We start from the raw sequence: 24,661 nt of genomic DNA on the forward strand, positions 1-24,661 counted from the left end.
CATTTACCCACTAGAAATTACAGCTCTCTAATGGATGCTAACAAAGGTTGCTTTGGTGGGCACCTCCTCATCTATTTCAGCCCTTGAAATAGTTACTGCCTTCACCAATTTAACTTCCAATCAATAAAAATGGATTCACAAAGACAATTCAGGGTGTTGTCACATCAGTAACTCTGCTGCTAGACAATAATGGATTTTAGTTTTCATGGGAGGAGAAAATTAGGGATGAAAATTAGAGGATGGGAGTCTCTTCATGTAGTGCTGCTGCACCTAGGAAAGGAAATACTGCTTAACAAGGACGGAGAATTTTTTCACCATCAGTTTTCTACACAAAAATGACAGTGTTCTTCCCAAGTCAAAGATGTGCAAAAAGCCAATCAAATATCTTTGTTCGCACTTTACATTGCCAGCGGAACCAATATTTTGCAAAACCAAAAATCCTCGCACAGAAGACCTAGTGCAAGGTTTTCATTTCACTTTCAGTTCTCCAAAGGAGTTAGTCACCACACATAGTAGAGTAACTGCAGAAGCTCAGCTTGTTTAGAGGCACTCAAGTTTCCTGACGTTGTATGTATCAAGACATAATTGCACTGCCAGCTTTGCTGACTGGAATTATTAGTTTTCATATTCAACTACCTGTCTGGAACAAATGAAGTGTACTTACTGTCTGGACAGGGTGGGAGAGCATGGGTAGACAGTGAATACCAGGGACCCGAGGAAAACCCTCAGAAATCAATCACACTTTGTATTAAGAATTGCTTGACTGGTCTGTAAAGGCTTGATAATCTAAGATAATTAAGCGAAAAAAGAGTATTTTAATGAGTATTAGGTCTTAGAGTCAGTTACAAACAAAGCAGTGTCATACCATAAGATGCCATTTACTGCTGCTCTCTTTCCTGGGTGATACACGTCATTTATAGATTTCGTAGGTGAGTTCATTATAAAGAAGCACAGCCATATAAATAACTACAGATTCACTACAGATTCAAGTGGAAGCCCTTCTTCCTTTGCCTCAAGGCTCTCTGCTTCTCAGTTTTCTTTCTCTTTTCACAGGACCCCTATAGAAAATGCTGCCTTCCCCTTCCCTCTCTGTTGCATTCTCCTAGGAGCTAGTGTAGTTCCAATTGATATTCAGCAATAAAGTCCTAAAAATCTCGAGTCAAAATTTTCTGCAACTCATTAGTTACTAGCTTTCTCTTCTGTGTAGCTAAAAAAAGAAGCAGGACTCACCTACCATCAGCAAAACTCCTAGCACTTCACATCTTAAACAGATGCTTAGCCTGATCTGCATACCCCCTGCTCCCCCCCCAAAAAAAAAACAAAAACAAAAGGAAAAACCCAAACAAACAACAGCAACAACAACAAAAAAAACATAAACCACCAGAAGTATGTCTGGTCCCTGACACCACCAACTGTTTTGACCAAGCACACCCTGAAGTCTTCCAAACCAGGCTGCATATGGAAGATGTTGCCTTGTTTCTGCTTCTGCCAAAGAAGGGGTACAACTGAACATGTGTGTGTCTTTCTTTCACACACAATAGGTATACTGGTGTCTAATTTTGTTTCATTTTGAAATCAGCAACAACAGAACAAACCCAAAGGGTGACCATACCAGATTACACTAGCATCACTGCTGCCATCTAGCAGACTTGTGTTCTCTCCTGAGCAAGATGTTTCGGTCAGTGGATATTATCTGCACCTTTCTAGTATTTAGTCACTTCTAGAAGGTTTGCATAGAGACATTGAAAAAGTTACAGATTTATCACCTCTTTTTTTTTCTTTCTTTTTTTTTTTTTAATTATTCAAACCAGATTGAAAACCAGTTATCTGACTTTATTTCTCTCGTGGACCTTCCTTTATGCTAAGCACCTCCCATCTGGCTTGCTCTTTTTCTTTTTATCTTGCAACATACTTGCACTGTCAAACTAAATTACTATTTGCAGTAAATTTCAGCTCCAAATCTAAGGCACTTTTTATTGAAGTATCTTGTTTGCCCTGGTATGGTTATAGCCCTCTTGGGATTTATATTGTAAAATTTATTTTCATTGGTTTACAGCTGTGCAGTAAAAATTCTTATTGCACTGAAATTTGGCTTAGAAGCATCAAATAGAGAGGAGTTTTTTAATACATATTTGGTTAATATAACCTTTTGGTTACACTGAAAAATTTTAGTGATTTTTTTATTATTATTTCTTGCTATTTACAAGCATCTTCATTCTTCCACCATTCATCTTCATTCTACTCTGAACTATTTCTGATGAACTACATTGAACAGAGTAAAGGTCTTACATTATCTTTAAAAAGATAATATCTGGCTTAAGGTTTGATTTTAGAAGGTTCTCATTTAGTTAATGTTTTCTAAAAAACTTTTTGTCTTGCCGCCTCTCTCCTCATCTCCTCCACATATGAGCTCTGGGAAAGGCAGAAGCTAGCAAGTCAGTTTGTCTGCATTTCGGGTAATTTCCCCACCCCATCCCTTCTGTGTGATAGAACTACGAAGTTATTTAACTATGTAATTGTTATAAATGCCAAGCCAATTCCAATTAATAAAATAGAATTTTATTAATTAAAGAATTACAGGACAAAAATTTTGGGCAAACCAACAATCACAAGCACAGTGCTGATGCCCGGGATCAGCACTGGGTGGACCTCAGCTACGGCCTCTACCGCACCGTAACTCCCCTCGTTCACAAACTGGCCCTTTTCGGGGTCCCTGTTTTATACAGTTTATTTGGCCAGTGGCAGAGGATTTCCCCACAGTTCATTGTCTTTGGGTTGGTTTCTTCATATTCATCTCTGCTGTCTGGTCTGCTGAATGGGGTTTCCCCTCAGAAAGATGGGTGCTGAGTTCATTCCTCTGGTGTATGAATGAGAGTGAAGGTCTGAATGAGAGGCATCCTCCTGATGGTATCTTTCACGATGGCTGGGCATTTCACAGTTCTGCTCCCCCTGGAGGACTGATTCTAGTCTTGATTTGCCCTTTGTTCTGGTGTCAATAGTGGGCTCCCGATGCCCAGCAAGGTATTGTCCTTCCCGGAATATCAGCCCTTGGGTGTTGCCCGTCCTGAAATTAGTTGGTTTTGTGCCTGACCTGCTTGTATTTTATTTCACAAAACATATTTACATTTTACATACACCAAAAACACGAATTAATATACAATATTTATTACATAACTATGTAGCTGTTCTCTTAAACAGATTTCTGGCAACTGAATGGCTATTCATTAAGGGTTTAAGCAAAAAAATGATGCATTTACTGACAATTACCTTGAGCGTAAAGGTAAATCTCTCAAGACAACTGAAATGTGATGTCTCCTTCCTCAAAATATATTCATGCACAACACTCTAATTGATAATTATGTAATCTTTGAGACACTCCTACTTTGCACTGACTGTAGAAGTTAATGTTTTCTGTAAAAATATGGGGGGAAAAAAGTGATCGACAGCTCCAGTGGCAAACCTTTTTCAACTGCCAAGCAGGACATAAAATACAAAAGCACAGTGTTCCCATAGGCATTTAGTAACACCTGCTTAATACACCTGATAACATCTATTTGCATTCAGAAGAGAGGTTAAAGGTTGGAATGATACCATCAGTTTACATTTTACAACAAAAATCAGAGTAAGGGAGAGAGAATTCTGCTGGAAGACATCACTTGCCCCAGGCAGTTCTTAGGCAGTATTGTCTATAGATCACAACACCATTATCACAGGTGCTGCATCTGAAAGCCTTTATCACAAAACCCATAAGCTTTAAGTGCTGCAAGAGATTTCTGAACCTGGAGTACTTAAAGGAAGATCGGCAGTGAGGTTTTCCAGTAAACAACCCTTCATCATTCAAACAAACCAAACAGCAACAAAAAACACAGCAAAGGAAGTTAATACAACTGTGTAAGGGGGGTTGAGGGAGGGGAAGAATAAACAGCAAATGGATAACAGGTTTCAAATTCACAGTCAGTTCAGTCTAGCAGAAGAGCATTTGACCATTGCATAGCTTTGTAGGCACAAAACAGATGTGATAAACTAGTGCCTGGGTCATGTTAAAGAGTACTGATTGAAGCAAACTGAAGTGACCACAACAGCAAGACCAGGCACATGCTTACTCCAATCAACACATCCCGCATCAGACCCAGTAATGGGTCGGGCATATAAAGACACAGTCACAAATCATTCTTTCTCTCCTCAGTGAATGTCACACTGTGCTCAGTGGCTTGGCCCTGCCTAAGACTGAATGTATACCACAGGATTAGGCTCTGCTGCAGAGATAGACAGGGAACATTCTTTATTAAGAACAGTTTTGACTCTGTTCTCATCCAGGACTCCTGTCTCAGACAAAGTTCAGGCAGCTTACCAGTGTAATAAATGCCAAGCCAATTCCAAATTAATAAATGATTTTATTGATTTTAGAAAAATCAATGAACAGAGTTTCAGGTAAGCCAACAATCAAAGAATCAGTGTCGAGTCCCGGGATCAGCACTGGGTGAACCTTAGCTGCAGCCTTAGCACGCCGTAGCTCCCCCTGTTCACACTTTCAGTTCTGTGAGTCCAGTTTTTATACAGTTTCTTTGGCGGGACGGAGCATTACTTCATGCTTTCTTTGTCCCTTCAGTTTTCCTTCATATTCATGGAGATTCATCCTCGATGTTTGGTCAGTTGAATAGTCCTTCCGTTGGGAGATGAATATTAAATACGACTTCTGGAAATTGCATATATAGGTGCGTGTCCCTGATGGGGAGTACGGCCCATTTTGATGGCAATGGTTGGGTCCTTCTCTCCCTTTCACTTGTAAATTCGGTCGTTCCCCAGTTCCCCGATTCCCGAATCAGTCTCAAATTATTTTACCATTTATTTCAAAGGGCACAACTTGATTTATATTATACATACATTATAAACATGAATTATCCCACATTATTTATCACAACAGCAATGAGCTGACCATAGCAACTCACTGGTGGTGAATATTCCCACTAACATAGGAATAACTTAACAAAATTCATTGTGTAGGAGCACCGCCTTCATCAGTTCTTCATCATCATTACTCTCTTCTGATATGCTGCTATTTAAACTACCTTTTGAGCCTGACACTGAGCTCAACTGATGAACTGGTTCAAGAACAATAGTCAATTCAGGCAAATTCTACCTCATTTGTCTTGGCAGCTGTTGAGTTGATATAACCAGGGGGAAATAAGAATGGGATAAGGAGTGTCTCAGAGCACCTTCAGGACAACCTGGCAGCCCAGGCAGAGAGCTCAGTTGCTTTTGGGGACAACATACGTGAATGGAAAGAGCAATAGCAGCAGTCATGTTTTTGTAAAGTTGTTCATTTTTTCAACATTCTTATTTCAAGCCAATGCAGTTGATTGATTTGACACCCTGCAGATTAACTTTTCATGCCTGTCTTTTTTTTGAAAACAGATATTTGTATTTACACCTCAGAGAAAACCTAATATTCCTCCTCTGCATTTGACAAGTCTATTCACTTTCAGGAGAGTTACTAGCTGTTATAAATGCCAGGACAATTTATTACCAAATTCAATAATTTGGTTTATTAAAAATTCAAATCACAAAATTCACGTTTTTCACACTAGGTACACAGGGAAAGACAAACCCAGAACGATTCCTCCAGGTCTCAGCGCAAATCCATGACCATTACTATGCTACAGGACTAGTCAGTGCTACTATTAGTTCTTCTAGTTTTTTTCACTAGTTTGTTGAGGTTTTGTTGGGAGGTGTTGTCACTGACCACTGCAGCTCATTTTGTCTTAAAAGCAATATTTTAGGTCTTGAAGACATTGCAAAATTTTACCATGTGTCGTTTTTTGGCTTCAGCTATACTAGCTCAAGACCTTGATACCTAAGGCAACCAATATTATTGCCGAGCTGCTCACATTTCGTTCGAGGTTCAATGTGAGCAGCTAAAGGTACAAAGATGAAGGAGAGGCAAATCAAAGAAAACACTGACAAGTTCAGGGCATTAATAAAATGCAATAGAAAGCCCAGTCTGATCCATTTTTCCCTGCCTAATCTTTGTGTGACTTAAGTATAACAGATCACTTTATGCAATATTATAAAGGACTTTGAGCTGTCTATTTCTCTTTATACATCTTCCTCAAGGTCCTTTTTATTTTGTCATGATTATTCAACTCTACTATTTCTCTGAGAAAGATTAAAAGGAAATGTGTGTTGCACTTTTTAAGCTAAATCATACAAAAGCTTTCCTTATACAATTGAGTGTTATCTCAAAGTATGCAGTCTACAGCAGTGACCTAGTTGACAGCTTCACTGTAGAGTCACAAATATATGTCCTACTGGGAAAATTAGCTAAACTATAATAGTTTTCCAATTTGAAAAAAAACCAAAAACAAAACAAACCCACAATGTTTTCACATGCTAATGTACTCATATCTAAAACTGAGGGCCCAATATTGCAAATTTTGGCTTGGGACTCAGTATTGCTCAGGACCCAGTATTGCATTTTTTTCTCTCAGATTTTAATGAGATCCGTGAACGCATTATTATTTAATCACCTTTTGGCCCTTGGCCCTTGCCAATTTTACTAATACTCATAACTCCTTTTTATAATACAATTTAATAGACTTTAATGGAACTTGACCAGACAAACAACACATAGGTTGTTGAACACAGCTTTCCCAAGTGCACACAATATTATATAAAATACCCAATACCAAACCAATAATGCTGATGTTCAGTGTACACCCTACAAGTAGGCTGTTCCAGGCAGTAGAAGTTAGGCGTGTTTGCAGGTGCAGAGATGGCGTTTGTCCCAGGGTCAAGCACTTAGGCTATGCTTGGAAATTTATGGTGTCAGCAGGTATGATAACTGTAAACCTTGTGCATGGCCTGGAGAAAAAAATTTGCAGATTAAATGCACTTTTTTTTCTGCCTTCCTTTATTCCTTCAATAACTCTCCTTACAAGACATCCCCACTCAAACATCAAGATTCTTCCAGGTTTCACAAAAATTAAACCAGTTACACCAGGGATACAGATCTGAGTTCTGATGTTTTTTTACCTGGAATATGAGTCTACTTCCAGCAGGTACTAGAGCCTTAGCACTGCAGTGGTTAAGAGAAGCATGGTTATTCTATATTTGATTTGAAGACTTCATTTAGCTTTTAAGGAAAAAAAATTAGTCCATCCCAGTTCATATCTTCATGTACATTTATAATTTATGCTCTGTTGGCTGACAGAAAAAGAATAAACATATTAAAATTTGATACCTGACCTCCAAATGAAGGAAACATTTCACAATAGAATTTGCATTGTTTAGCTCTCATCATCTTCACGTTTAATTATTATTGCTGTCTTAAATACTGTGTCTGTTTCTTCTCCAAGAATTGAGGATCAGCTTTTTGACAGCATATTGAGGAAATTATCTAAGTACTGAACCATAAATCCACTTCTTGTATTCATTCTGAACTTACTTTAACTGCTCATTGATGATTTAACTCAAAATACTAAGCTTTAACATTTGTTCCTGAAAAACCTGCTGCTCTGCAGGGAAATCTCTGACAGTATTACTTATGGAAGTTAGTTTAGCGAATAATGGATATCAGTGGGGTTTTTTTCCATATAATTTTATTTTTAGCAAAAAATGACCATCAAGTAGGAATATGATATTCAGAGAGTAAGGCATCAAAGCAAAAGTTAAGCAGTGGATCAAATAATTTGAACCCCAGCCACAATTTCAAAAAATTAAATCCGTTGATTTTGCTTTTATGCAAATACTGTTTATCTTGCCTGTTGGCAGTTCAGACTTCTTTCCATCTCAGAATGTCTGAGTACTGACACGAGTGAAATTAAGCAGTATAATGAAATATCTCCACCTAACTGCTTGTCTTCTTTGCATAATCCCATTTTTAGCATTTGTATCCAAATGATTCTGATGAATGTAAGGACAGTAGACTAAAAGAAATTGTATAAACAAAATAAATTAGCCCCAACACCTGAACTTAAAATGTATTTTAAGAATGGAAAGCCTGGAAGAAACATATCCTACTTTGAGATATAAATAGTTCTGCTTCAAGGGTAGGATTAATCCTCCACTTAAACATTTACAGAGCCTCGTGATATTCTGCCATTGCCACAAACTGCTTGTGCCGAGGGCCTTTCAGGTCTAATCCTCTTGAACACAGATTTATTGCAGCTTTGCCCTATCTTCATAATATTGCAGTCTCCTTCCTGCCATTACAAACCTGTATTCTGCATTTGAATGTCTTCATTTTTAAGCTTATTTTTAAGCATGTGCAAGCCATCAGTTAGTCTCTCCACCCAGAGAGAGTGCAACAACTAACTGGTCTGGGATTTATTTACCCTATTCATAATAAAATATTTGATTTTTTTTTTCATCAAGACAACAATTACTATGATTGCATCTGGGTTTAATTTATCTGCTTAAATAAGTTTTGTGGTAATCCAGAGCATAATGCCATTAATGATTTTACACAGCTGAGCTCTATCAAGAGAGAGAAACATGCTTGAAAGGCAAATTTATGAACTACAGGTAATGAAGGTTGCTGAATCCTGAAGCACTCCTGCAATTACATGTAGCTATTTTCAAGGAAACCTAAGATTCCCAAAAAAGTTTAAGCACCTCCAGCTTTAGGAAGGACCATATTGAGTTGGCAGACTGGTGGAGAGAACAATACAGTTGTCAGAATTACAATGTCAGGGGAAAAGATTATGTAGAATATTTAAATTTCAAATATAAACAATTACATTATTTACTACTGTACTATCAATTTGCATTGATGATATAAAGAACAGCTAATTGCTGCTACTTATGTAACTTATGTAAAATATGCAAAACTGCAGAAGTCAGTAGTACAGATACCCTACCATTAGGAATTACTGGTCACTCAAACTCTGGTTATCACAAATGGGTGGTTCGGATGATTCAAAAATCACTCTCAAATATATTAGCAAAAGCAGGTTTAATATAAAGCTGTACAACTTCACAAAGTGCTGTGGAAAGGTTTACTCTGTTACTACACAGATGAAGCATAAAAACGAAAATCAGGTTAGAATCAGTTTAGAATTATTTGCACAAAGACCAGGAAGAAAAAAGTGTAAGGGTGCAGAAGAGGGAACATGACTTATTGTAAATCCAAGATGGCATCATTCATGCTATTCTTGCTACAGTGTGTTTCAATCACTTCACATACACACAAACACCTACAGACATCTGTGTCTAAATAAATTTACAAAGATATACCTGTTAAAAATTACCCTCAAGTCCAATGAAATACTAATTTTAAATGCCTTTTAAATTTCTCTGTGGGTGAGACTTGAGCCTTGAGGAGGGAGTGGGGGTGTCAGTGCAGGTCCCATCATGAGTTTTCAGTGACAGTCCTGCAAGTATAGCAAAGGTCTGAGAGGTGTCCCTCTAAGAGTGAGGTGCATCCACTGGGGTCCAGAAGAGTTCAAAGGACATCTCTTAGAACTGCTTAGAGGGTCACAAAATGCTTGGTTTTAGTCACCAGTGAGTTTCTATCCTGGCTGTAATCCAAGCTGGTAATTACTGGAGTTCTTGAAAAGGTCAGTAACCATGGTACTGTTCCACTCAGGCTACAACAATTCAGGTAAATAATGTTCCAAGGCTGTCAGAGGATGACTGATTATCTCTTGTTCATCTCTGTGGGGAGGCAGCAGAAGTCCCTGGTACAGAGAGTGCCACCTCTGTGTCAGCCATGCAAGAATTTCTGGCATGGTCAAGGTACACTTTACCACTCCACTCACTGCTCAAAAGCCAAGGCCTAGTGAGAGTTCCTGAGATCATAGAGCAGCCTGAGGAGGTAGCAGGGGGGGTGCTACCTCACCACAGTGGTTTAGAAAACACACTGGTTGATACAGGTGAGCCAAAGTACCATAAAGGCCGATTTATTAATTGGGAACAAAACATTTCCCTATGAAACCTTCATTAAAAAGCATTTAACTGTGACTAATGTTAGTATATTTTTATGTGTGATCTTTAACGTTATTAAGCAGGTGTCTGACAAATTAGTGCCTTTTCACTGCCTGTCAGGAAGGTATAACTGATACATGGCTATTCTAAATGAGGTCCTACTGCAGCTGAAGACCTTTTTTATGGCACATGCATATTAAGGCATATGCATTTCTATTTTACATGACAAAATCAGCCTGGAAAAAGTTTTCACAGTACTTTACACAATATTCCAGAGTGGTTTTATGGACTGGTTCTTATTACAGCCCTTGCTAGATGTTCCTTATACTAAATATGACAGATGGATTGTGTAGACTTAGGAAATTTTGAAGCATGTCACACTAATAAAGCATGTGGCATTTTTTTCTCTTTTAAATTCTGTCAGTTCAGTGACAGCAAGGATTATCACCCCAATATAGCATGTAAATGTACCTGACTTTCAGCACATCAAAAGTAAAATCTCAAGAGGTGTTCCTCTGGCAATCATTAACATGGAACTGGAACAACAGGACCAAATCCAGATCAAGAAAAGAGGTTATCTGCCTTTATCTGGTATAAATCATTGGAGAGAGACCAATAAAATTAGAAGCCAAGTTTGCCCAGTCACAACTCCAAAAGTTTTATAAGCATTTAAGAACCCATCTATCACAAAAACAAAAGGGCAAAAAAAGCAAATGAAGGTGATAAGTCACTTTTGTGAGTTTGAAAACACTGATCTAATTGTCTTTCTCTCAAAGGGAGCTTTAAAATTTGACCCCCATCCTCATGAAGTTATTTAACATTACTCCTACACAGTCACAGACTTATCAGCAAATATTTTCTCAGATGTTCTTGTGATTTATGGTCTAACAAAGGAGAGGAATTGCCTTGCAAAAAGTCTTAGGCTATGGAGAACACCTTTAGGGACCAAATATCAACTCCCGTGCCCTCTAGAAGAAGTAAGGATCTGAAACATCCAGCCTGCAATCACAGTTACTCTCAATGTTCATGAAGTAACCACTGTACGATGTTGTATTTCACTAGTGTATTTCACTAGCCTCATTCCAGTTTTAAGAGGTGATGTACATTATCATAGTTAATGATAAACTGATAAGCATAAGGTATTATCAGGTATTCCACAGCATGGAGGAAAATGCACATACCTATCAGACAAAATTAAAAGAGCAGTAAGTGACAACAAAAGAAAGATGACAATGGAAAAAGAAAGATATCAGCAGCATTAGTTATAAATAAAACAATTTGCTAAACAATTTGAAGATGTCTCAATGAAGAACATTTAAAAAAATATATCCAAGGAGAAGTCTCACTGAATGTTCTTCAAAACACTGTACACTGTTACAAATAAACTTTTGCGTCAAAATCCTTCTCTACAATAGTCAGCATATGGTTTTATGTTTTATGCTGTAACCAGTATAGTGTGCTGTATAAAGTAATTGTGCTTTACAAGCACTATAAAGACTGCATGCCAGGAATCCAAGTGCATACCATTCTTTACTCAAACAAACAAAAAACCCATTATAGAAAATTTTGCTATCTCAAACAAGTAAAATGTGGTTTCAAGTCTCTTTTTTTTTTGCCCTCCTCTTACAGGATCACAACAACAGCTGCTTGCATGATGGATTTACGCAGATATCCTCTGGATGAACAAAACTGCACACTAGAAATTGAAAGTTGTAAGTTATTGGAGGGAAAGGGTTGCCCAAATAGCAGCTGAGAATTGAATGACATTTACAGATTAGGCAAAACAGGAGCAAGTTGTTCAAATACAACGGGTTCAGAGAGCTTGCACACTGAATATACTCAATGTATTTCTGTAATACACAAGCCAAAATGTGTTTCATTCACAATACTGGTTGATCCAAGCTTGTAAAATGTCTTTCACAATCTCTTGTCAGGGAAGGGAGGAGGGTATTTTTTGGAGATTAGCTCAGAGGACAGCAATCAAGCACTGTCCATCTTCAGCTTAATCACCTTGGATCAATTACTTCACCTCAGCACATTCATCTTTAACATCAAGACTGACATCCATCACATGTGGTGTTGGCAGGATTGATCAGTTGCTGTTATCAAATTATTTGGAGGTTATAAGAGGAAATAACTTGATCCTTCAGCACCAAGGGTAGTGACAGCTTTGTCATTGTCTTCCATGAGCACAGGAACATGGCATGCACTTACAAATTTTTGTCATTGTCTCTTTATATTTTATGATGGTGGGTGTTAGAGAAGTGCCTGTGAAGGGTTTTGAGAAGAATCTTTATTATGCTGGCCATGTAGCTTCCCTTTCCAGTGTTTCCCATCACACTACTAATCTCCCCAGTCACTTTCTGCTAGTTCAAAACTCGGTCTGCGTCACAATCCACCACTCTCCAAGTCCTAAGAAGTTGCTTGTTAAGATCCATGGTTGTCTTCCCATACTTGGGCTTTGCAGTCCCCTGCCTTTATTTGGCATAAAATAGTTTTCTTGCTTGCTGTTGCTTGGCTTATCTTCTGGCTTAAACTTATTAAGGCATGTAATAGATGCTTTAGGAGAATGAGTCAAATTGAACAGATATCTAGTTCTTTGTTGGGAGGTAGTTGATTTAAAGTCCCCAGTTCAATTATGATTGAAGATCATGAAAGTATATAAGCATTTATCAGCTAGCATATACCAGTCCAAATAATGAAACTAGACTGGCACTTTACTGGTTTATACCTCTTTTTTCACAAGCTTTCACATAAAATGAAGCTTTGTAGGGATAGGTGTTTGGTGAGAATGGTTTAATGCTACCACTGAGACCTCATCAAGAATCAAAATTAGCATCAGATGGAATAAGCAATTAAAATGCTAACACAATCAGGGATGAGAGAATACCATGTCATTCATGTGGCCAGTCACACATGCCCAAAAGAAAATTGCTTTTCAGACCTTTTGAACACTTGCATGAATAATTCATGTCTCCAGAGATACATATGTTGGTATGTTAAGTCTTGTTGAGCTGATCACGATTTGCAACAGGTCAAATTGGAGAGTGAATTACTTCTCATGAGTATTTAGGTCAGTTCTACTAACAACGGAATAATTTTCCAAAAGCACGGATGTGCTTACCTGCTACTGGAAGGCCACAAGTAGTAGATGTGTCAGAGGCACTGGTGTCTTTGACAATTGTCCACCTAAAATATACCTTCTAATGCACCACAGTTCTTCTCATCTGTATGTCTAAAACTCTTGAAAATTATTGATCGTATGTCCTGGGATGCCCTAAGCCAGGACATCATATTTGGAAGAATAGAATACTGAAGACAAGCTGCCTGCTTCTTTCTTAGGCATTTGAGTACAAGCCATTTGTCCAGAGTACTCTGCACTCAGTAGTACCCACTAATCCCCTTGAGAGGTGTGAGGGGACAGAATGGAAAAGGGTGGATAAAGAGGTGATAACCATGACCACGGCTTCTCTGCTCATGTGTATTAGGCATGTGGCATTTGCTTCCACGGCAGAACCAGCTTATAAGATTCCCACCCTCAAGCTCGCTTTCCTGCTCCTGCATCACCCTTCAGCTACCAAGCTTCTGTTCTGTTTCTACTGTGCCAGTATACAAAATTTTCATAGACCTAGGTTGAAAATGGAACTGCTAATATTTTTTTGGTTAAAAAAATATCTCTTTGATAGAAAGGCTTATTCACCGCAGTTTTGGGAGAGACAGGAGTTCAATAAACTCCAGGATAGAACTATTCCTTAAGTAAAAGGGCCAGGGAAGGTGGTGCTGTGGTCACTAAGCAAGCCTGTAAATCACTAAGCAGGTCTGTGCAATAGCAGGCAGCATTTCTCACCACTAGACAGATACAGTACAGTGTGTGCACTGTCAAACCATTTTCAAAGCACTGGAAAGTGGGCTTGTTGATTTTCATACTGTGCAGTTATATGATTTAACCCAGCACCAGCTGGGTGGCACCAGCTTCCAGAGCAGTACTGTTGTACTATGAGAGCTGCAGGATTTCCTTCATTCCTAAAGGTTGGCAGGCATGTGGCTTCTCAGAGTCCCAGGGTGCTTCCCCATTTTTACAACAAGCATGCTGGAGTTACATTTTCCCCTCCAAAACCCGAATGCTCCCCAGTGCATCCCCTGTGCAGTTGTGCAGCACTGCCACACAGCACCAATGCTGAAGCACACACAACCTGGCTCTCTTTTGAGTTCCCATGAGTTTTTAAGGGTGACCGACTGCCACTGCAGAAGGAGTATGTTCCAGAGGAACCAGGAAGTCCCACAGATTAATTTGTCAAAGAATAGATGAACATCGCACTACTTGTGAGCAGAAAGGCAGTGAGTCATTTTACCTCGTAGAGATGCTGTGGTAAGTAGCCAAAGACAGTCCCTGAAAATCTAAAGTGATAAGAATTGTTCCTGAATAATACCTAACAGTGAGTAATTTCAGGCATTGCAAATAGCAGCCAAACAGCTGTGTGACACAGGAATGGAAAAAGAGCACCAGGAACCAAACACTGCGCTATTATCAAGCCTCTCCAGCAGCACAGCAAAGGCATGGATATTGCATGCCTATATCGAGCCAGCAGACTGTTTTCATTAAAAAATTGCATTTCCAGCTTTCCTAAAGCTATCTTACAGGACTGTAGGAGCTGTGTATGTATGGCTGACAACAAGAGAAATGTATACATTTAGGAGGGGAGCATTTTGGCTGCACATGTTCCTTCACACACATTTTTCACAGCTTTACCCAACCAGTTCACCTTATTCCAAATTCTGCAGTGGAAGATGGGGAGACCATATCAGACATTTTGCACCTGTTCCAGTGTCTAATACCATGATGGCCACTGGAAACTTCTGTGTACAGAATCAAAGGATTTTATAACTGGAACTGCTTCATCAGCGGAGCTGGGATCTGTAACAATCCATTTCTCACAGATTAGCCTGTACTGGGAAAGAGGAGACTTAATACTTGGCTGGAGGTTACACAGACTGCTTGGCACTCTCACATGAGCTCTGATGGATGTCAGCTTGGCAATTTCAGATGTTAAATCCCCCAGCTGTTAGTTCTGCTGTATCAGGTAGCCTTTGGCAAGGGCTACAACTGCTATGGCTGCTCAGAACCCAGTGCCTTGGCACAAGTCCAAGCTGCTGTTCCTGGCAGCAGCCACAACAGGCTCTGGACTGGCATGAGACTGGCAGAGATGCAGCTGATAAAGGAGCAAGCAGAAGGAGGAGGCAAACAAGCAGGGAGAGTAGCATCAAAATGCTACAACTGTATCGCCCAGAGATTGTCTGACAGAGACTTCTGACTGCACAAAGCTCCACTCTATCATCCTTCTTTACAAGTACAAGCACTAACCTCACTGCCCTACCTAGAGAGTAAGCGTTATTATTTTAATACTCTGTCCCTCTGAGGTTGCCATTATCACAGCAACAGCACAATCTTGTGGACTAAGCTTGCACCTGGCTTTCACTTATCAGAAGAAAATGTGTGCTGACAGCATCACTCTTACAATAAATTAAATACCCATTTGGGGTTTTACTTACAGCATTTCACAAACTTCAGTGAAATGTGTTTCACTGTTACAGGAGAAGGAGGGCCCAGCTGTGCTCCAGTTTGGCAAAGTTATTTACTTATTGGCAAGCTACTATATGTTTTACAACAAGTCTGAGCTGATTATCAAAACTGTCCCTTTAGACTCAAAAATCTGTGTCTCTATGACAACAGTTAATGCTGCAGCACGATCCAGGGATCAACACTGCAACACTGAACTGTGCACTAGCCTTGCCAGCAGCACCCTTAGAAACCACTTGAATGGGTGAACTGAACAAGCCCACAGAAACCTCCATAGAGATACTTGGGGAAAAGAGGAAGATTTATTCAGTTGGCTACAGTATAAAAAATGGTAATTCTGTTTTGATTCCACTGTTTTTATGGCTGTAGCTTCTTCATATAGAAATAGATCTAACACTAAATATATGTAGTGCTTCAATAAAGTGCAACCAACATAGAGTGATCAATAAAATGCTCCACTTGAACCTCTATCTAGGTTTTTTTTTGCCAGAAAAAAAAACCAACTGAGTTCATACCTAAATATTCATTATCACCTTTGTTGGCACAGAGCCATCTGACGGAATGAGATTTGAACAGGTTTATCACATCTCTGTGCTTGAGACAAGCTTGCATTGATCCAGGGTATGACTTCATTTGAACTACCAAGGATGTAAGAACCTACATTTCAAACAGGAATTTTTTTTAGAGATGAAAAGCCTTTCTTAAATCCAAGCTTTCCCATGCAGCTTTTCCTTTGCCTGTCTGCAGGCACCAGATATCTAGTAATTTATTCATGCCTGGCAATAAAAATTCACTAATGAATATTGCTGTTCCTGTACCTGAGGCAGCAAGAGCTTTGAGCTGGATCCACTTGTGTATTTTCCCTAAAGTATCCAAAACCACTAAAAGGGCATCTAGTCTCATCCTGCTTCTCACCAAGCATATCAAATTGGTTCCACAGAAAGCATAATTTGTCCCTTCTCAAAGGAGCTTGTTGCTCAGAGTATTCTAAAAGCCAGTTGCAAGGCCCCTTCCCAGTTAAAAAAAGTCTGGAAGGATGATGAATCCAATGCCTTTTCCAAGAGCTTTTATTTCTGATATTCCTAAAGAAGGCAGCCCCCAATACCAGTTACTTGGGTTTTGTCACATCTGTAAATGAAGAGCTTCTGTCACTCACCCTCCTGCAAGACTGCCCTGCTCTCCCATTGGACCTGTCAGCCAAAAACCTCTTCTCTGGAATGTGTTGCTTCCCATGGGCCCTCTGAACCCTGGGTAAAAAATCCCTCATTTTCTCTACTTTGACTTGTCTCTGGTTGTTACAGCAAAATACTGGGAACAAAAACTCTCTTCTGCTTCTGGCCAATTCCTTTAAATGTTCTAAAATAGATACTCAGCTTTAAATTTCTTCCAGACTTGGTGGACTGAGAGAGAGAGGGTTTCCAAAACTCAGGTCATTCAAACAGTGCATCTTTCTGAGATGCAATGCAATGCAAACTATCTGATTGTAAAAGTCACAAGGGTTCCTGCCTGCCCATCTTCACTTACTGTGCCAGCTGTAAGTGATAGGATGTTCTCAGCATGCCGTCCTATTGACAGCTTTCCCAGCTCACCCGTGTGCAGGTGGGTCTCCATCCATGCCTGCTGTACTCCCACTGCTGCCTGCGCTGTGATGTGCACAAATCACCTTATTTCACAAAGACTCAGCCCCTCAACCAAATGCCATATCCAAGCTCCCACAAAGCCTAACAAAAGAATAGGCAACAGCAGGACACAGAAAAGCACATTTTATCACAGCATACTCATAAAACAAGCAAGACAGTACCATACGTAACACCGCAGCAAGAGCAGGAATGGAGATCAGCACAAAAGGCTGCCAAAGTTATCCCATATACTGCCCACTGGGATAGCAAAGTGACTACTCTCTGGGCAACATATTTTGGAATTTGAAACTCACTTTATAATTTCTTAAAGCATTTAGATAATAGGCCCTAGGTTGCCCCAGATGCCCTATGCAGAATACACATACTGAACTTATATCATTGCAAATATGCTCTCAGAAAGATTGCCCGTGGAGACACTGCACACACACAACAATCTGTGGATCCACATTAACTTCTGACATGCCATCCCTTCTGAGCTGCAGAAAACATGCTGGCAGCAAAACAAGAGAGGTCTTAAAGTTACAGCATAAGCATCCACAGCAGCAGATTTAAACATCACAGGAACATAAAGACTAGCTCAGAGCTGTGAAGCAGAGCAAGTTGTTTTTTAGATATTTTGAGAGGCAGATTCACAAATAACTAGTTGATATTGAAACTGAGATATTAGCCAAGTAGGACTGCATGTATTTTTGGCTCAGTTTATATCTTTCCTTACCACTTATCCTTTAAGTCAGCCACTGAGCTAAAATAATTCATTCTTCACAGCACACTAGTGTTAAGCCACAGTGACTGCTCTGTTTCCACACTTTGGAAAGATTTCTTTCCCCAGAGGACTATAAATCAGTTATGTTACTTTCACAATGTATTTTTACACTGCATACAAATTTACAAGTTACTCAGATGCAGATAGTTTAGTCTATATGCCTTTCCCATTTTATTTTCGAAGATGGATAGCTTGTCTTTATGTGGATGCATAGATTTTAATAGAAAATATTTGACATTTGACAATTCCAGAACATGAACACATGAAATAAGCAAAGCTTAGTATGTCTTAAGCACTTTTCTATTACACACAGAGGCATGCAGAGCTATTTTCACCAACTGCTCGTCTTGTTTAGTGTCAGCTCAGTAATCTCTGAGGTACCAATATGTGACCCAGGCTGTCCCCTAGTGACCACAAAGGACAGGAAAGCTGGAGCTGAGTAATTTCCCAGCACAGTCTCATCAAGTCGCTGTCTGCAGCCTCTGAGATCCCTCAGGCCAGGGGAACAGCAAAAGGGAAAGCTTAGCTTGCTTTAAAAAAAAATTTAAGTGTTCATTTAGAGGAGGAGCTGGCTCCTCCAGAAGCAGCTGTGCTCTTAGATGAGGCTGTATTTTTGCAGTCAGAGCTGAAGGAAAAATAATTTCTGCACCTGGCAATATAACAGTCTTGGAAGAGCTGGTATGCTGTGCTTTGAGACAATACAGTTGTCCTAGAATGTTACAGCCATAAGTATAATTTATATATTTTGTTGTCATCTGCCAAGGTGTGAATTGCTGTATAAAAGCAAAAACCCCGGAACAAACTGGAAGATTCTGGTACACACAGATTTGCTTCAGTTTGCAAAAATGGAGCCTTTCCCTCAATGCATCTGTATTTACAGATATTATAAATCTTGAGAAATTATCTACTCAGTGCCTATCCCTTCTCTTTCTTGATCTGTATGTATAGCTTCTTGACACTGCAGTTACACAAGTAACAAAACACAATGCCTCAAATCTCAGTATGGGAAGATGGCTTATCTGACCTAGGACAATATTAATACAAAATAGCCTTAATAAGTGAGCAGTATACTCCAGTGCTAATCCTCTGGCCCTCAGGAAACTTCTCTGCAGAACAGAGACCAGAATTGAGCCCTTCAGATAATGCTTCCTCCATTAGCTTTCTGCTACCACTTCTAACAGCTTTATTTATTAATTCATCTTCCTCATAAACTTATAGCAACAAGCATTAAGTGCCAGAGTAGACTGTAAAAAGAGGCATAGGTTGTTTTGGGCAAACCACAGTGTGTGGAAATCTTCAAGAAGAAAATGTCAAGCATTTCAGTTTTGTTTGAAGACATCATTCATACAGATATAATTTTTCTTCTAATTTATATTTTCTGGTGATTGGCAGCCCACAATTTATCAGGCTTCCACGGAAACAGCAGCAGCAAGTTTCCCAGACTTCTAGCTCAGATCTCCTTAGCCATGAAGGAAACATCTGTGCAGAGGTGCACATTTGTCTCCCTTGGTCTTTCAAATACCTGTTATGATTACCATTGGAGTGCAAGCCTGATTTTTAAAAGGGACAACTGTCCATTACAGTTTACAAGGGCATGTAATGACAAGAGAAGGGGTAATGGCTTCAAATTGAAAGACAGTAGGTTTAGATTAGATATTAGGAACAAATTCTTTACTTTGAGGGTGGTGAGACACTGTCACAGGTGGCCCAGAGAAGGTGTGGATGGCTCATCCCTGGAAGTGTTCAAGACCAGGTTGGATGGAGCTTTGAGCAACCTGGTCTAGTGAAAGGTGTCCTGCCCATGACAGGAGGGTTGGAACTTTAATCTCCTTCCAAATCAAACCTTTGTCTGCTTCTATGATTCTGTGATCACTAAACTACCTATGGAGAGTTCTTCCTGAGGGGAAAAAAACCCCAACCTGTTGTTTAAACTTTTATCATTTCTAGTCCAAACGACACAGACCATGACTGCCTTATTTGTATTCATGTTTAGGTTCAAAGCAACAGAACCTGTAATTCAAACACTTCACACACTTACTGTGGCCAGGAATATGTATCAACAAGATTCGGAAGACAGGAAATCATTCAGCATCTTTTGATTATAAAGATCTTTTGATCTTCTCCCTCCATGGAGCACCTGCCCCTCCATTACACTTTTGATTAGTCCACTAATGAGTGTGTGCTGCATGTCTGCCTCCCTCCATACAAAACTGCAGATCCTAAGCAGAGATTGTACATTAGCCACCCAAAAAGCCTGCTCCTTGGCTTTAGCCTGTGCTTTTAGCCACAGAAACCCCCTACTCGTTCTTTGGTGCTTAATGAAAAATGGCAATCATAGCAGTACCTCAGGCACCCTGATGTCCAATGAAGCATTCATCTCCTTGGTGCAGGACTGCACTCCTCCCTGAACTCAGCCTGGTTTTGCCCAAGGGAACATGGTATTTTTCAGGCAAGAAATTTTTCTCAGCACAGTATATAAGTTCAGTAATGTGTAATTATTTTGACAAATTCTGCACACAGAAAATGTGGAGTATGTGTAAAATACCTGTGCATTGCCAAATTCCTCTCAATTATTCTCAGTTCTGTTTGAATAGAAATTTTAATGCAGCTCAGTGTAACTTTAAATCTTTCTACAGTTGTTCATGAATTGAAAATTCAGCTACTTACATAGTCAGAATAGTGAGTTAGACCATGCTGGCAGTTAAACACTGAACAGCCACTCGCTCACTCCCCTCTTCCCCCAGGGAGGAGGAGAATCAGAAAAGAAAGGGCAGACCACCATGAAAACTTCCTTCTCACTATTTATAAAAAGGCCCAAGTACAGTGGACTTGTACTTGGTTCCACATTTACCTCTCTGAAAAACTTCATGCACCTGCATTAAATAATTAAAATTGTTAAAAGGGTTTTCACTGTCTCAGGTGGGAATAAGACATTGCACAGAAATATGTGTACTTGTGTAAGACATGCTGGCATAAGTAAGAAACACACAATGTCCTGATTCATCTCCAGTCTGAGTCCGGTGGAAAGCAGAGACCCCACTGTCTGAAAGAAGAGCAGGTTTTAGCCTGACACACTGGAGCACCAGCCAGATGGACCTGGATTTCAAATGCCTTTTTCACCAAGTACAACAGCTGTATCTAAAGTTGGGTGAGTCTACCTGGCAACAAAATGAGAGCACTTAGAGGCAGATCTTAATTAGTCAAATGAAAGAAGTGCTCAAGGGCAAGATGTGTTTACAATACGAGCAGACAAAACTGTGTACCATGCAATATTGACTGAACTAAATTAATTGAATGCTAAGCAGCTGAACCTCTGTTGCTAATGTTTACATAATGTGCTTATAAATAGTGTTGTTCCCTTTTTAACTTTGTAAAGCAACTCAAGTCAGAAAAAACCTTCTAGGATTATGGCTCAGACTAGGAGAGTCATCTATTATAGAGCAGCTCAAATGAGAAAAAAAAAGAGGAAGGAAGAAACTGATGGGGTTGAAAAGAGATTTGCATTGGAATTACAGATTCGACATAAAATGTGCTCCTGAGAGCACTGCAAGCAAGTTACCTTAGTCAGGTTTGTCTGAAGGTGTGGAAGTCCTTTGAATTAGAAAACAAGGTGAAGGATTGCACAAGGCTTTCAGGAGAGCACAGGTCTCTCTCAACATGTTGAGGTCTTTAATTGTGAGTCTAGCACTCCCAGCCTGTGCTGCCAGGACTAGAGTAGAAACAGTGTGCAGTCTGCATTTTGCTGCTCCTGAAAATGGATATTTTCTTCCTCCTCATCAAACCAGAAGGGAATAAAGGTTAGAAATAAAAAGAAAGGAGGGCAAAAAAGCAACCAGTCTTCTCCAGAGGTCAGGAGCTTTGGTTCACCTTTCTGTCAGTTGAGATACAGCTGGTAACCAGTAGAGTGTGCATTCAAAAGAAGAATAAGAAAGGGAAAAGCAGAAAGATCAGAACAGATTCAGGAAAAAGGCATCTCAGAATGAAAGGAAGAGGTGATGGCTGGGATTTTGGACATTTGCTACTGGAAAGAAACAAATCCTCTCTTTCCAGCTCCAGCTGTTTGGGTTAACCTCCTCGTGCGTAGCTGCTGCCCTAATCACTGTTGACTAGTCTTTAGACAAGAATATGACAGTGTGACTTCAGAACTTTGGTGGTTTCAACCCCACAAGAGAAGAGGATCCAGGCAAACGAGTGAGAAATGTGAAAGGGATTAAACAAGATGTTCCTCAGTATATGAAACTACCAAAGCAACTAAAGTGCCATCTTAAAACGTCATGCTTCAGAGCCACCCAAAGAAGCTTACAAGATGAGAAACTTGCTAAAAGTCTGTAGAAATCAATGTATGATGTGTGTATCAGGGCTGACCTGTTGACAGCAGTTGTGCACCTCATATGTATTACATGTGCAATTACTCAAGTGTCTGGGCTGCACAAGGGGACATCAGTCATGAACAGATACTGCTTGCCTGATCTCTTAAAAAAATGTAAAAAACAATATATTATTGGTGGAAATTTTCAGACAATAGGTCATCAAAATTATTCAAGTCCAAATTCGAATCACTGGCACTGTCACTAAACATTTGCATATAAGGAACTTCAGAGTATTTAATGACATCTTAGCCTCTAAGCTACTATGAGCAGGCTGCTTATTGCTACACAAAATGTGTGGGCATGAACAAGACTTTTTAATCACAGTTTGATGTACAGGAATTACAGAGATGTGTAGAGTCACAGGCTCTTAACATCAGGCTAAAAGCCATCACTCCAGTGATGAAAGGGAAGTGTTGTAAAGGTGAAAGAAATGAGATGGGTGAATCAGGCTGCATTGGAACATTTCAGACCCCTAACTGTTGTACTGTCTTAGATCAAATGTCCTCACCCATCATCTTGTCTCTGAGAGTGGCCAGCAGAACCTATCAATGAAGCTAAAACAGAGCTTGGGACACAAAGGCTGATATTTCCTCAGTAAACACCTCCAGTAAGTGTTCTGCACTTTGTTATATCCAGTCAGAAATAGTATATTTAACAGCCTGGACAGATTTTTATTCTGTGATTCTATGGCAGCTTTTGAACAAGCATAAACTCAGAACACTCATGTCAATGAGTCACTTCTGCAGTTTATCTGTATGCTGAATTTCCCTTTATTTCTTTCAAACTAGCCACTTGTTGCTTTCTTGGTCTGAAAGTCTCATGATCTGTAAATAATCATGTGCTCTTCAAGCTCGCCATACTAACTTAGCATCTTAGACTTTTTTTATCACCTTACCTCCAGGCTAAAGAATTGTGACTCAGACAGGTCCTCTCTTCACTGGAATCAAGTGTGTCCTTCCCTCTAGCCAACTTAGGATTGTTATTTTGGACAAAGAAAGGAAACTGCATGAAATAACACAACATGAATTGGAATGTATATGGAAATGCAAACAAAGAACTTTACATTTGCTTTCCTTTCCTAATAATTCCTTTGTCTGGGTTTTTTATAGCTTGAAAATTAAATTCTTACTAGTGAATAGGACACAAAATACCAGCATGCCTTACAAGAGGTACTCTTGCACATGAAAGCCATACTAGCTAAAACATACCGATGTGTGATTTTGATTGTTCATTGCATTATATTTATTTTAGCCTTTAAGTTCCTTTGCCATAACTGGCATAATCCAGTAGAAGGAACCAAAATAACTGGTAAAGCATTTTCAATAAAAGTTAGACTACTTATCCAGAATTCTTCATTTCCCTCTGTTGAGACACAGTGATACAGAGAATTCCTGCTGGGTTAGCCATTAAACAGATATTAAGAAAAACCAAACAATTTTTCTTCCACAGGACTTTCAGGTTTGTATCAAGTCTCACTGGCAAAAAATGATAACAAGTAAAGCTGAACCAATATTAAAGATACTTGCAAATTAGGCAAGGTTATAATTCACTCTTTGAACTGGATTAGGATCTTGCAAGAGTGACTTTATGCTGTAATAATGTTTATTTTCCTCTTCTAATGGATAGGAAGTTATGTCTCCAACTGGGATGGAACAGATTGCCCATACAGAAAATTTATTTTTATTTGAGAAACCTTCTTAAGTAACTGAGAATGTTTAGTACTCCAGCAGTCTAACCAAGTTTTCATTTGGGCTGGTGTTGCTAACGTTAACTCATATCCCCAGGGAAAACAAAAAATCTTTCTCAGTGAAAAAAAAATACCCTACAGATGCAAATACACACTCGAACACAGATGGCAGGAAGATTTTTTCAGGCAATTCTATCATCTTAATATTAACTAGTTACACTGATTTCCAAAACACATCTTCAGATGTGTGGTGCCCCATTCACATGTTGGGTTTAAGTTTAAATAGAACAATAAATTTACCTCTGTATGGACCGCTGTCTTGGTTTGAAAGACAGATATCTGCTAGGAAGGGGCAGGACCTCCCTAGAGATGGAGAATTCAAATCTCCTCCCTCCAAATTATTCCAATTAAAAAATTAAAGGAGCTTTCAGACAGAGCTATGGGGGTAGGAATAACAGTTCTTTACTAGTATATATGACAAAACGACAAACAAACAACAACTACAGCATCAATAATAAACAGAACTAAGAACCTTGAGGGCTTTCTTTTACAAAAGCCCAGAGCAGTTTGATCTTGGCGCCCCTGCAGGGCTCCGAGAGGCCGAACTGGAAGGAAGGAAAAGTCCCGGGCTGGTGGATGAGATGAGGAGCTCTGCGCTGGCAGCTGGAGCAGCAGGGGTGTCCCGGCAGGGCTGGGCAG

General features: G+C 39.5%; 1 protein-coding gene across 4 annotated transcripts in view; it reads left to right on the plus strand.

The window, feature by feature from the left end:
* Nucleotides 1-24,661, plus strand: part of GABRB1 (gamma-aminobutyric acid type A receptor subunit beta1) — a 121,496-nt gene that overhangs the window by 79,117 nt on the left and 17,718 nt on the right. For all 4 annotated transcript variants that reach the window (XR_010080955.1, XR_010080956.1, XR_010080957.1 and 1 more), the window contains exon 5: nt 11,554-11,636. Coding sequence is in view for 1 of the 4 variants with exons in the window: in XM_063401877.1 (XP_063257947.1) it covers nt 11,554-11,636 (83 nt within the window). In the remaining 3 variants the exon portion in view is untranslated. The remainder of the gene's footprint in view (nt 1-11,553; nt 11,637-24,661) is intronic.

This window comes from Prinia subflava, chromosome 7 (genome assembly GCF_021018805.1).
Source record: "Prinia subflava isolate CZ2003 ecotype Zambia chromosome 7, Cam_Psub_1.2, whole genome shotgun sequence".
Classification (NCBI taxonomy): Eukaryota; Metazoa; Chordata; class Aves; order Passeriformes; family Cisticolidae; genus Prinia; species Prinia subflava.